The 13,282-nt window shown below is 41.8% G+C and overlaps 2 protein-coding genes across 4 annotated transcripts in view; one reads left to right on the top strand and one right to left on the bottom strand.

Annotated features, from left to right (window-relative positions):
* Nucleotides 1-13,282, bottom strand: part of LOC107401016 (cadherin-related family member 3) — a 112,188-nt gene that overhangs the window by 89,123 nt on the left and 9,783 nt on the right. For 2 of the 3 annotated variants that reach the window (XM_076544491.1, XM_076544492.1), the window contains exon 1: nucleotides 5,547-5,757. The exons of the other annotated variant lie outside the window; for it this stretch is intronic. In XM_076544491.1, coding sequence (XP_076400606.1) covers nucleotides 5,547-5,589 — 43 coding nt within the window. In that variant the 5' untranslated portion in view covers nucleotides 5,590-5,757. Of the gene's footprint in view, nucleotides 1-5,546; nucleotides 5,758-13,282 lie in introns of those variants that run through there. 3 annotated transcript variants of the gene reach the window in all.
* The window catches only part of C9H3orf49 (chromosome 9 C3orf49 homolog), a 15,472-nt gene continuing 10,890 nt past the window's right edge, over nucleotides 8,701-13,282 (top strand). The window contains exons 1-2 of the mRNA XM_076544493.1: nucleotides 8,701-8,880; nucleotides 11,527-11,849. Of these exons, the coding sequence (XP_076400608.1) occupies nucleotides 8,756-8,880; nucleotides 11,527-11,849 (448 nt within the window). The 5' untranslated portion in view covers nucleotides 8,701-8,755. The remainder of the gene's footprint in view (nucleotides 8,881-11,526; nucleotides 11,850-13,282) is intronic.

Below are 13,282 nucleotides of genomic sequence, written 5' to 3'. Positions count from 1 at the left end.
CTGGCAGTGTGATCAGGATCTATCCCTGGTGCATGAGCCAGCTTTCTGGATCCCATTACCTATAGATGGACGCCTTGCTCACACTGATAAATTGGGGAGGGGCTTGGTCCTGCCTCAACTGAATGTACCAAGCTTAGCTGTCCCCCCATGGGAGAAGTTACCCTGTTAGAGGAGGGGAGGAGGGGGAAGCTTGGGGGTGAGGAGGGATGTGAGAGGGGGATCTATGGTTGGTATGTAAAATCAATAAATAAAAATTTAAAAAAGAAAGAAATGGGTAACTTTCTATATGTATATGACCTATTATTGTGAAATCAAGACGAAGTAAATAATTTAAGTAGACCCATAGCAACCAAGCAAATAGAAACAGCAGTTAAACATCATCTGAGTTTTAAAAAAAATCCCAGGACAAGAGGGATTCGGTGCAAAATTCTACCAGAACCTCAAGGAAAGACTAACGTCAGTACTCCTCAAAGAATCCATAAAATAAAAACAGAAAGAATATTTCCAAATTCTTTTTGTGAAATCAGTATTGCCATAATACCAAAGCCAGATAATGTCCCAACAAAAAAATTAAATTAGAGCCCAGTCTCTCCAATGAACGTAGAAGCAAAAATTCTCAACAAAATACCTGCAAACCAAATTCAAGAATTCATCAAAAGAGAGGCAGTGTGTTTTGACAAATACAAATCAATAAATGTAATAATCACATAAATGGGCTCAAAGAAATCACATGATCATCTCATTGGAGGCAGATAAGGCCTCTGACAAAATCCAATATATCTCATAATCAAAGTTCTAGAAAATCTAGGACTACTGGGACATATCTCAATATAATGAAGGCAATACAGAATAAACCCACAGTCAGCATCATACTAAGTGGAAAAACATCAAAGCATTTCCACTAAAAGCAGGAATAAGATAGGGACATTCACTTTTCCCACTCCTATTCAATATTGTAACTGAAGTCCGAGCTAGAGAGTCATAAGACAATGAAAAGAGATAAAGTGGACACAGAGAAAAAAAAATCAAAGATCCTTATTTATAAATGATAAGAGCTTACAAATAAAGAGAAGGATTATTTTAAGAATAATTCACTTAGAAGACAAGAGAAATCAATTTTGCTCACAAGTTAAATAAGGGGTTATAAGTAAACAAATTTACCACTTTAGTTTACTTGGCCAAGTGTGGATGCTGAGGTAGGCCAGGTGTTAGGGAACTTAAGAATTACATCTCCATCTGTTTCCATTCCCACTCCGAGTTACTAAGAAGGGAAGGATGCTGTACTCAGGGAAGAGGATCTAGGCAGATGTCCTCAGTGTGTACAAACTCCATTTTAGATTTTACTATTTCGGTGTGCAGAGATGCAGCTTCCATCTGCCCACAGCTGTCCCTTTGGGCTTGACAGTGTCCTCCAGCGTTCATATGCCTGCACTCCAAAGAGGCCTTTTCTGACTCTTGCAAGTTTGGAAATGTGTTTCTAAAGGTTCAGAGCTCTCTGCAGCCATGAGTTTCAGAACGCTCTCTCCTCTACCTCCTCTACTTCCAGGTACATGCTTCAGGGCATGTTCGGTCTCTCTGCTCAAGAGCTTTCTGAAAAATTCCAAACCACAGTTTTGTCTACAGATTTCCCTCTCTATATTTCAAAGCCTGGTTTAGAACTTTTTCTCTGTGATTAAAATATGCACTCTAGAGACATGTGTATGCTGGCGGTGGGGGTTATTTAGTAACATTTGGAACTTGTGACAGAATGGCCCCTTTGTCATAGCCAAAATACCTAGTTCCTAGACCCCACAACATAATATACTCTTCATGGCACAATGGACCTTGAAGTTGTGATTTAGCTGAAGTTCTTAGGGAAGAAGCTGTCTTGGATTACATGCATGGACCCGTCCATCTTAAGGATTTTTAAAGTATAAGAAGGAAGCAAAAAAAAAAAAACCAAACAAAAAAAAAATGTGAACAGGGAGAAAGATAAGTCACTGATGGCTTTTATAACAGAGACAAGAAGTATGAACAGCCTCTAGAGGCCAGAAAGGGCAAAGACATGAACCTATCCTGAAGACTCCTGAAGGATCACAACTCTGAAAATTTTCATTTTAGCCCTGTGAGACATGTCAGACATCTAACCACAAATACATGATGTTTGACAAACTAGGACAACAACAAAAGAAAATGAACACAGACATTATTTACATTATGTAAGAAAATATTGATGAGTGTAATGTACATGACTGTGCTCCCCACAGCAGAGATGGCAGTGTGCCAAAGCCCAGGTCAGGCAACATCACTGCCTTTCCGGAGGTCGGCCATCAGCCTCACGTCTTACATGGAACAAAAGGTCGAGTTCTTCTGCTGGCCCCTAAAGCTCAGGGGGCAGGGAGGGCGAGGAAGACGGCTCAGTGGGTCAGGCACTTGCACAAACATGAAGACGTGAGTTCTGTTCTCTAGAACCTATTTTAAAGCCAGCTGTGTGTGCTCCTGTCTGTCTCAACAATTCCTAAAGTGAGGTGAGAGGCAGAGGCAAGAGAATCCCAGAAGCTAGCAGCCAGCCTGGCATACATCAGAGGTTATCTTCTTCTAACCAAACACTCACAAAAGGATGAAATAAAAATGTAAAACCCACAGGGTGGTCCTTGCTTTGTCTGTCTGACCTTACATTTGATTCCCCTTGCTCCGCTCACTCTGTTCCAGCCATATGAACTTCCCTGTTCCTCATACATACTAAGCAAGTTCAAAACGCATCCTTCCAGGATGTCTACAGCTCACTCATTTCCTTTATGTCTCTCATAAAGAGTCACTGTGCCTGAAGTCTTTGGACAAATAGTGATCTGGCCACACTGTGAGCACCGTTTCTTGCAATTCCACCTCAAATACAAGCTTCAAGGATCTGAGACAGGCATTTGCTGTGTTCCCAGGTCCAAGAACAGTGTCTGCCCACAGTATATACTCAGTTAATACTTGTTAACTGAGTGAGTAACAGAGTAAATGAAGTGATTCTTCCTCACTAATTATGTAGATTTTATGTGACATTGACTGTATCTGAAAGCTTGTAACTACATGTCATTTAATTGGGTCAGATTTTATGGTTCAATTCTACAGGTTGAGCCATGTAGCTAGTTGCTTATTTTTGCATCTAATAATGCCTTGCTGGCCATTGCAGTGAAGAAGCAATTGTGTTTTAACTTTTTCTTTAATACATTTTTGTGTCAAAATCAAGAACCTGGTTTCATGGCAAAACAGGTCAGAAAAGCAGCTCCATTCCTTGCCAGACATCAGAGACTGGCGAGCACTGCAGAAAACTGACAGTGACCCCTATGTAACAGGCGTGGCTGCTGCTCAGCTCATGTGGGCACGAAGGCCCTGCTCTATGGGAATTTAGAAACACAGGCTTTTCAAAATATGAAAATTCATGTAGAAAATATTTTATCAGACGTGTGTGTGTGTGTGTGTGTGTGTGTGTGTGTGTGTGTGTGTGTGTGTTTACCAAAAGAGCACTGGATTCAAGCACAGTATTCTAAACACTTCAAAAAAGTTCTGCCAGGAAGGGAACAGTGACACCAGGTTATTGTGCTAGCCGAGAGGCTGAGGCCAGAGCACCCTGTGCTGCAGGGCAGTTTGGGCTGCAATGAGATCTTGTTTCAAAAATCAAAACAGAGGCTGTATCCATGGAACATACTGAAAAGAATGCCCCATGGGGAACTGTGCGAGAGGCTGAGGAAAAAAGCAGAGGGCCTTTTACCTCAGGTGCATTTTGTTCCCTGGATTGTTCTTGGGTGTGATTTCATGACTTCCGTGTTTACAACTGAATTTATCTTCAACTTAAAGGACATGTTTATTCTTGTTGGACGTGGGAACACAGCTATGGGACCCAGTCTGGTCAGTGTGCCCTGGGTCTGGACACGGCCTTCTGCCTTGCTTCCGTGCTTTCCCAGTACATGCCTTTTCCATAACCTATAGTACATGCCAGGGAATTATGTTTAAATTAGTTTTTCCTGAGAAAGTTCTGGAAAGGATTGCTCTGTCAATACTGAGTATGTACTTACTGGCATTTATTTCCATGTTTTCCTGACCATGTTTTTGTGAACTCAAGCAACCTTCCTTGTATCATGCTTTCTTTATTTCATTCATGTATAAAAATACATTGAAACTGAAGTAAGTTTTCAATAGCATTAGACTGTTATCCACCCCATTCATCAAGATCCTCAAAATTCCAGGTCTTGCAGACAGATATGCATAGGTCAGCAAAAGTTGACGGTGCACACCTTTAATCCAGCATGCAGGATACAGAGGCAGGTGGATGTCAGTAAATTCAAGGCCACCCTACAGAGTAAGTTTCAGACTTACCAGGGCCACTCAGTGAGACCCTTTCTTAAAAAAAAAAAAAAAGAAAAAAGAAAAAAAAAGAGAGAGAAAAATTCATATAAAGACTTTAGAATTAAAAGTCTATCCAACATGTAATTTAAAGTTTCCTAGTAACCACATTGTTGGAAGTCCTTTTTAAAAGATGGTAAAAATTAAAGGTGATTTTACTTGATCCAAAGTACTTAAATAACATTCCAACATGAATCAATATTTTAAAGTATTACTAAGACATGTTACATGCTTTTTTCATGCAAAATAGAACTTATGTTACTTTAATTAAATAAAAAAATATATATAAAGGAAAGTAAAACTCAAATCACCTATATATTCTTCCCCATTTTTCCAACTCTACCACTTCTACCTGTAACCTAAAAAATAATCACTACTAAATTCTTAGTATATGTGTTTCCAGGACTTTCTATGCCTACCTCATTATGAATCAAATAGACATTTAAAAGAGATATTCTGGAATTCACACTTCCAACCATCTGCAGTACCAGCCATTTTGATTGTCTCCTTGTCAGCATCCTGACCTCATTTACATAAAAGCCTCCTTAAAAAAAAAACTTCCCTTCTTCTCCTCTCCTTCCTCCCTTTCTCACCATGAGGTGTGCACACCTCTGCTTTCCCTTTCCCTCTCTCTCCCTCCTTCTATCCCCTCTACCCTCCCTGAAAAATAAACTCTCCACGTGGGTGGATGCTGTGTCTGCACGGTCTAAGTAACCTTCCACCTGCTGCTGCATCTGCATGGTGGTCTCCCTCACCCATCACCATCCCGCCCTCACCTTGGCCCAACCCACCAGGGCCTCCCATGAACCAATGTCATTACACTACCGACAATATTTCTCCTAGTTCTTGATATTACAAATGAGGCCCATAATTTTTTTTATCACTGTGCAGTTTTATAGGTAAGCCTTCCATGGGCGTTCACCTCTGAGGTTCCAGATTTCAGACCCTAGTAGAAATGGCCATTGTCTCCCAGAGAGCTTGCCCTATTCCCCTTTGTAAGCGGCATGTATGAAAGCATTGATAGAAAGGTAGATTGTCCAATGAGGTACAACCATGGAGCATCTGAGTTCACAAGACCAACCCCAAGAAAGTGCTAGAACGTGCGACAAGGAGCTCAGTGGAAGACAATCCAACTGTTGCTTCATTAGTGGGAGTCCAAAGTCAGAAGCACTAACCTGAGGCAGCAAGCAATACAAGGAGGAAATGGGCAGAAAGCATGGTTGACTCAGGGCTCCGCTGGCTTCAGACACTGTGTTCCAACCCTTCCTGGCTGACTTCTAAGGTGTCCACACTGTTGGTGCAGATCTCCTTATGAGACCACTGTCTCTAGGCACCACGTACACACTTCCGTGATCTGTAAAGCGACACCTCTCCACTTAGTGCTAAAGCTCCAGCAAAGGGATTTACTTAAGCGTGGTGGAAAACAAACTCTGATTCAGGGGTCTGGGGTGGAGATGGGTGTTTGTGGTGAAGGTGGGGGTGGCTAGCATTAGTAGGGCTTTTCAGAAATGAGCTCACTTGGCTCATTAAGATTTGAAAGGATATCATTTACTAGTGACCCTGGTCCACATCGTCCAGCTTTGCTTGGTGTGTTCATTACACCCAGGCTTAAAATCAAGAGCCAGAGTCTCAGTTTACAGGATTTGCAGAGGACTTGCAAGTTGCTAAGCAGACCAGATTAGAGGTAAAATGCAAAAACAGCCTGAAAGTGGCCAAGAGCCATCTGAATGTTATGAGTCCAAGTTGAAACCTGGGCCGTAGGAGGACCAGATCTGAGAGTATCAGTGGCAAAGACTGTTATGCCCAGATCGCAGGGTCCCCAAAAGACCACCACAGAGACCAAATTCCACATGTAAAAGCAAAGAGCCTTTATTTCAAGCTCCAGAGCTCAGTCCCTCTGTCTGTCCAACATAGTAATGAGAGCAGAGAGACCTGAACTCAGGTGGGGCAGAGTTTTTATCATAGCAGAGGTTGAGGTGAGGGGATTTCTAGGGTCCAGGACCATGACTGGCTAACATATGTCTAGGGGTATCTATAAAACAAAAAATAGGTGTGTGCTAGACTCAAGGACATCTGGCCACCTTATCTAATGGTTGCAGTGTTTATGATGTTAGGTACTTCCTCATTCCTGGGTGGATCCCTGGGTGGTATCAGCTTAAGGCTTTTCCTGGATCTGGGTGTTGCCTGCCAGTAAGCCTGTCACAAAAGCTGTGTCTAGGCCCCTAAGCCTGTCATGGCTGCTGTGTGGTCTAGCTGTTTTGGGGCCCCTTCACAAGACCTGGCTGCTTGGAGAGTTAACACAAAAATACCTGGAAAAGACAGCAGAGTGGTGACCTCCAAGCTAACTACAGGCTGTGAATCATATTTTTATACTCACAAAGCTCAAAAAATGTGTGGTTCAGTAACATTTGATTATCCCAATACTTTACAGCTTGCCTGAGTTCCTACCCCTCCCTACCACATGCCATTGCTTCTCACAAATGCATTCCAGGCTCCTGCAGGGAGTCATGTTCGCAATCTCTGATTTAGAGATTTCAATCAATTGCTATCTCTATAGGAGTCAACTGTTGCCATGGTAACTGAAATAGGATTATGCAATCTCATGTGTGTTCAACAGACGGATAATGTTGAGAGCAAGGGATGCTGTGTTTGAACCAGACTTTGAGCCTGACTTCAAAACTGATATATGTGTGTATCCTAGTTCTTCTTCCCTGGACATTTTTTTAGCCAGATTATATGCTTCAGGATTGTTCTGTGACCTACAGGAAGTGACAGCCTCACATGTTTTGGCCTATTTCACGCAGGCAGATTTACCCACAGAGAGACATGTGCAAACATGAACACACATTCACATGAATAAAATAACCTCTTTCTTCCTGACATAAAATTTAGCCACAGCCGACCACATATTTGATTGAATCCAACAGAATAAAGATGCAACACCAATCACTGTGTGAAAAATCCTGCTTGAAGGAATTGCAAATTTATGTATCTGTTCATTCTAATACCTATAATTTTCACCTAAAGGAAAACCAGACTGGAAAGGGCTCAAAGGGACCAAGCAGCTCAATCACAGAGTAGTGCAGGCCCCTCCAGTGCGAGCCAGAGGTCATCTGCATCCTGAGACGTCCAGCATGTTCCCTAAGGTCCATTTCTTGCTAGGGCAGAGTTTCTACTTTGAATCTCACTATAGAGCATTGATGGCACACGTAGCATTCCTATTTGAGAGATGAGAAAATAAGTACGCACAGGTGAGGTGACCTGAGTCAGGTCACACCACCAGGCTGGAGCAGGAGTTCAGAGGTCCTGTCTGAACACTCACTCCATCTTAGCACCTCCATGATACACTTTTTATTTCTGCTGTGTGTGTGTGTGTGTGTGTGTGTGTGTGTGTGTGTGTGTGTGTGTTGAGTTTTGAACCCAGTCTCAGGGGTGTTAAGCATGTGCTCAACCCTAGGTCATAGCACCAGGCCCTTGCTTCATCTGAAGCTCTTCTCCAAGATACTGAAACATACAAAATCCCATGTACCAAAATTATCAGCACCACCTGAGAATCTGAGACTTGTATATTGGGTCCCATCTCATACTGTATTGAAATCAGCATTTGAATAAGACCCCCAACTAAATGCTATCCATTTAAATAATATAAATTACTGATGGCTACAAACACAGGAAGCAGAGTAAATTATGTTTACTTTCATCGGCTTTCCAGAGGCTTTCCTTTTAAGCATCCAATCCTGTTGAACTCAGTAACTCCGAGGGCCAATGAGCAATGAGGCCAACCTATAGCCTAGTGTCTGCTGCCACCTTGTGGTGGATTCTCACCTAGGTGCGATTTGCCCTTATCCATAAAATAAATGCAGAAAGAATGTGCAGGTGGTGCTGGTACTGAACTTTTTAAACCTTGAGCTTTAAGCGTCTTCAACAGAAATTCAAGATGTAATGAAATCACCCTTTCAGTGACCCCAAAGACAGCCAGACAGCAGCTTGCCTCTTCATGCGTGTCCTATGGAACAACATTTCTTTGCTAACAGGTCTAACAGAAAAGCTCAAGACCCAGTCTCTTCCTCACACAAGAATATCTAATATGATTATCAATTATGCTGTGACCTTTTATTCTGAATGTGCCTTCTCTGTGTAGTATTTCACAAGGTACTGTGGAATTCCCCACACTTCTGTTACATGCATCACTGGAGGCCTCTGAAGTAAATTATGGCCAGTCCCACACCTGGAGAAGGAGGAGATTCCAAAATTTTCCTACGTATTTTGCTCCAAACATCCAAAAATTAGGCAGTGCTCTCTGTCATGGGATGATTTTGTTTAGAAGTTCTTAGCTCAAGAGCTAAAAAACTCCAAAGTGGTTATCAGAGGTGGAACCGACAGAATGGAGTACCCTCAGTTGTGCCGACCTGAACCCCTAAGGCTTGCCTATGGGAAGATTGGCCAGTACCGCAGAATTCAGCAACCCAAAAGGAAAAATGGCTCATTCAAAGGGAAGGGGATAGAAAGGTAAGTGACAAGGACTCGCTTCCTTTCCCATGGTTACTTTTGGGGTCTTTCGTTATATAAGATTCATTATGATGACCGGAGAAGGTGCTGTCTCCATTTAAGCAGTATAATTTAAAAATCCAGACTGTATGTGTTCTAGGAAGGAGGAGGTGCTGCATTGGCTCAGGATCTAGAGTGCTATTGAAATCATGTTTTGCAGTTATTAGTGTCTCAATTTTAACAAAGAAAAAGCTTTACTTTCCACCTGAATTTGAGTTTTAATGTGTCTTATGAGATTAATTTCAGTATTAAGTTGATACCTTTTCAATATCAGTATTTTAGTCTTCTCACATCCCACACCAATGAATATGCAATTTTGAAAATATATTAATGCAATCTGTGTACAAACACGATCAATGCTTTCTGTTCCCTGCTAAAGCAACTTTCACTGTTGAAATGTGTCCTAACCCCATTTTACCACTGAACTCTCTTCAGTAAAACATCAAAATTGCCAATGACAAAACCATAAAGAACAATAGTGCCACATTTTCATTTTGAATTTCAGTTTGGCAGTTCAGTTTCCATTGTCTTTGGGCACCTTCTGTAGTAGACCCATAAGCCACAGCTCTGAGAAATGCAGATGAGGTGTTTATCTGAGGTGCTGGGGTGTCACAGGTCATGTTTCTACACTTGCATGCATAAAGTAAAATATTGTAGGGCTGGCTGTTCACTTCCACAAAGAAATCAGGTTTAAGGAGGAAACAATGGGCAAATAAATCCATTACAAACAAACAAGAACAAAAGCAAGCAAAAAACTTGAAAAGGAAAGTTCCTCTCTGTTACAGACACTACAGGCATTCTTTTCCTAGGTCCTGGAATAAGCTACCTTCTCTAACCGTGGTTTATAACTCAGACACGACGTGAGTGTTTATTTGCTGTTTCTGAGGCTGGTGGCTCTGTAACAGCCCAGGCTGGCTTTGTGCTCAGTCCTCTCACATTAGGGTCCTGTGTGCTGAGGGGAAAAGATTTGTGCCACCACTGCCTGCTTAAAGCAAAGTATTTGTCTTAACCTGAGCAGCTACACAGAGGGCCTTCGGGATCTATTAATGTCCTGAGATGTGTTTCTATTGTATGTGAGTGGCTATGGATATATTCATGGCAGTATAAGTTATTAAAACATTAAAGTTACTAAGTCTCAGGGGGTCCACAGAAGGTTGATCCTGGCTGACAAGTTATCATTGGGTAAGTAAGGAAATGGAGCCTCTTCCTCGGGACCCTTTACTGAAACAGCTCTGCACAACCATTAGGACTCGGGGTGAATGGTGACCCCAGAAGGTGCCTATTTCCTTCTGTGGCCTTTCTCCTGGAGAGAAGGAGTTCAGCCCATGAGGCTGCCTTCCTTTTACCTCTAGAATGTGTTTCCTCATTTTATCCATAGGCTAATAAAGCCTGTCACATATTGAAGGCTTTATTAGGATCCAAACATACAAATTATTTCCTTCTATTTTCAGATTTCTCTTAAGAGTACACCCATTTTCAAATGAGAAAACTAAAACTTGTAAGAATTAAATAACATGCCCAAGGGTGTTCAGTCCAAAGGTATGGTTCTGAGATCGACATCATCAACCTCCAGTGAGCACATGCCCACTAGAATCTCTCCCGACGATGATTGTCTCTGATGCTGAGAGATCTATACCCACGTGGGAGCAATGTTTTGCTGGAAAGTAAAAACACCCTTATGGTGGTACCTGAGATACATTAGGTAGTATATGAAGAACTATTTAATGGTCATTAATTTCTTTTAATCCAAGTTAGAAACACGTATAACATATAAACATGCTATCGTACAGTGTAGCACTACAATCATGTCATACTATAGCTGGATTTCATGCTGAGGAAATGAAGATTTATGTACGCAGAAAAGCTTGTACCCTAATGTTTATAGTTTTGTTCATAATAGCTCCCAAATGGTTATGAACACAGCATGGCATATCCATATTGTGGTGTACCACTCAGCAATGAAAAGAGGGGAAGCACTGGCTCCACAGAATTCTATAACAAACATGTACGTCCTAGAGCTGAGGGGAGGGCTTATTAGTACAATACTTGTTTAGCATTCCAAGGTTGTGCATTCTACCCCCAGCACCAATAAAAATAAAATAAGATAAAATAAAATAAAGCAGAGACAAATGCTGGAGGCTTGGGATGCTTCCCACTGCATGGTTCCATTTAGATGATATCCGTGGAGGAATGAATAGCAGCCAATGGGAGAATCTGTGAGTAGTTGTGCGTGTTTGTGTTTGTGTGTGTGTGTGTGTGTGTGTGTGTGTGTGTGTGTGTGTGTGTGTGTGTAGGTGTGTGTGCCTGTGTGTGCTAGTACAGAGGGCAGAGGAGGATATCAATTGTCTTACTCTGTGGCTCTCTGCCTTATGCCCTTGAGACAAGGTCTCTCATATCCTGGGACGTGCTGTTCTTCCACTAGGCTGACTGTTCAGCCAGCCCTGGTGACCTTCCTGTCTCCATGCCCACCAAACATTTTATGTATGTTCTAGGGACCCGAACTTAGGTCCCCATACCTGCACAGCAAGCTCTTTACTGATTGAGCCATGTCTCTGGCCCTCAATTTTTTTTATATCATTAATGCAGTTTGTTTACATTTTTGTTTAGATGGCATAGAGCTGTGTCTACCAACTTAGCTAAACAAAACATGTTGGTCCCCAAAGAGGAATCATTGAGTGAAAGTGACTTGGAGTTTCATGAAAATCAAAATAATCAGAAAAGAAACCTGATGAAGAAAATGAAGAGTGCTTTTGGGAAAATGCTGTCCTGCAAGTGTGGAAGCCAGTCAGCCCGTGCTGGCAGAGAGAGCCCTGCAGCGCAGACGGAAGCCACCCACTCCAACACACAAGGCCTGCTGCCTAGACTTGTCAAGGAGCTTCCATCTCCCAGGTTGTTTACAAAGCCGAAGATGAGAAAGCTCTCACAGAATGGTAACCAATGACAATTTAATATTAAGTAGCCAAGAGGAACAGTAAAATGAGTAGGGACTGAAATTTAGATGTTGAATGTGCCCAAAGACACTTGCATTGGCTTGTCTCTTTGGGTGTTGATATCAGGAAGTAGGGTTGATGGGGATTTCCCTAAGTCATTGGAAACATGCCCTAGCAAGAGGAATGCAAGATCCAACCAAACTCATTGTCTTCCTCCTTGACTTCCTGATCATAAAGTGTGGCTTTGCTCCATTACACACTACCCACTGTTGCTGTTTGTTACCCCTAACAGAGGCCTAAAAGCATTGGGTCTGTTGGGTCATGGGCTTGAAAATCTAAGACCTGAACCAAAAGAACTGTTTTTCTTCACAGGTTAATTATCTCAGGCATTTTGTTAGAGTGTCAAAAACTTAACCTTCTCCTCTAGGAATGGCAATTCTGAGGAGCTTGTCTAAAATGCAAAATCTTTGGCTACACCTAGGTCAACTGAGTCAAACTCTATACTCTACTGGGAGCCCCCTCAGTTGGCTCATTAATATATGTATACAATTTAATATATGTATAAAATTTGAGAAAAAATAGATTATATTGTCTTTAAGGTTCCTCTGAGTCTGGTTAATAAGTTATCAAGTTGTTCTAAATTCACTTTGTCCATTTGTTTTGGTTTGTTTTCAAGACAGTTTTTTTTGTAGACCTGGCTATTCTGGAACTTGCTCTGTAAGCAGGCCTGGAACTCACGGAGATCTGTCTGCTGGAATTAAAGGCCTGATCACCACTGCCCTGCTTCTAAACTCACTTTTAATTTGAATGTACATGCACACATGTGCACAAGTGTGGACATACACACACACACACACATACACTAGAAAATGAAACTATGGTGGGATTCTTGTTTTCCATCTATAGGAAGTACAACACAGCCTTCCAAATGGCCAGTTCCAACAGCAGAGGCTGCATGGAGAATTGGGGGAATGAAATCTATAATTTGGCAACACATAAAGGAGGCTTGATTTTGTTTATATATTTTTAAATTTTATGCATATATTTTATTTTGCCTGCATATGTCTGTGTTCCACATGCTTGCTGGATGCTCCACAGAGACCAAAAGAGGGCATCAAATCTGCAGTTATCTGACTTAGAGATAGTTGTGAGCTATCATATGTGTGCTGAGAATTGAACTCAGGTCCTCTGAAAGGCAGCCGGTGCCTTTAATCACTGAGACATCTGTCCAGACCCATCATTTATATAATTTAAAAACCTACTTATTTATTTTTATTCTTTGACAACTTCATCGAATGCTTATGTTTGGGGTGATTGCTTTACCCCACATCCTCTTTCATCACTACTTCTCTCCTGCTGAAACCCCTTCCCCACTTCCCACAAGCTCCCTTCCTATTTTCATGTCTGTGTGTGTGTGTGTGTGTGTGTGTGTG

The sequence above is a fragment of the Peromyscus maniculatus genome, chromosome 9 (assembly GCF_049852395.1).
Source record: "Peromyscus maniculatus bairdii isolate BWxNUB_F1_BW_parent chromosome 9, HU_Pman_BW_mat_3.1, whole genome shotgun sequence".
NCBI lineage: Eukaryota > Metazoa > Chordata > Mammalia > Rodentia > Cricetidae > Peromyscus > Peromyscus maniculatus.
Note: the sequence above shows the minus strand (reverse complement) of the source record. Positions and strands in the feature narration are given on the sequence as shown.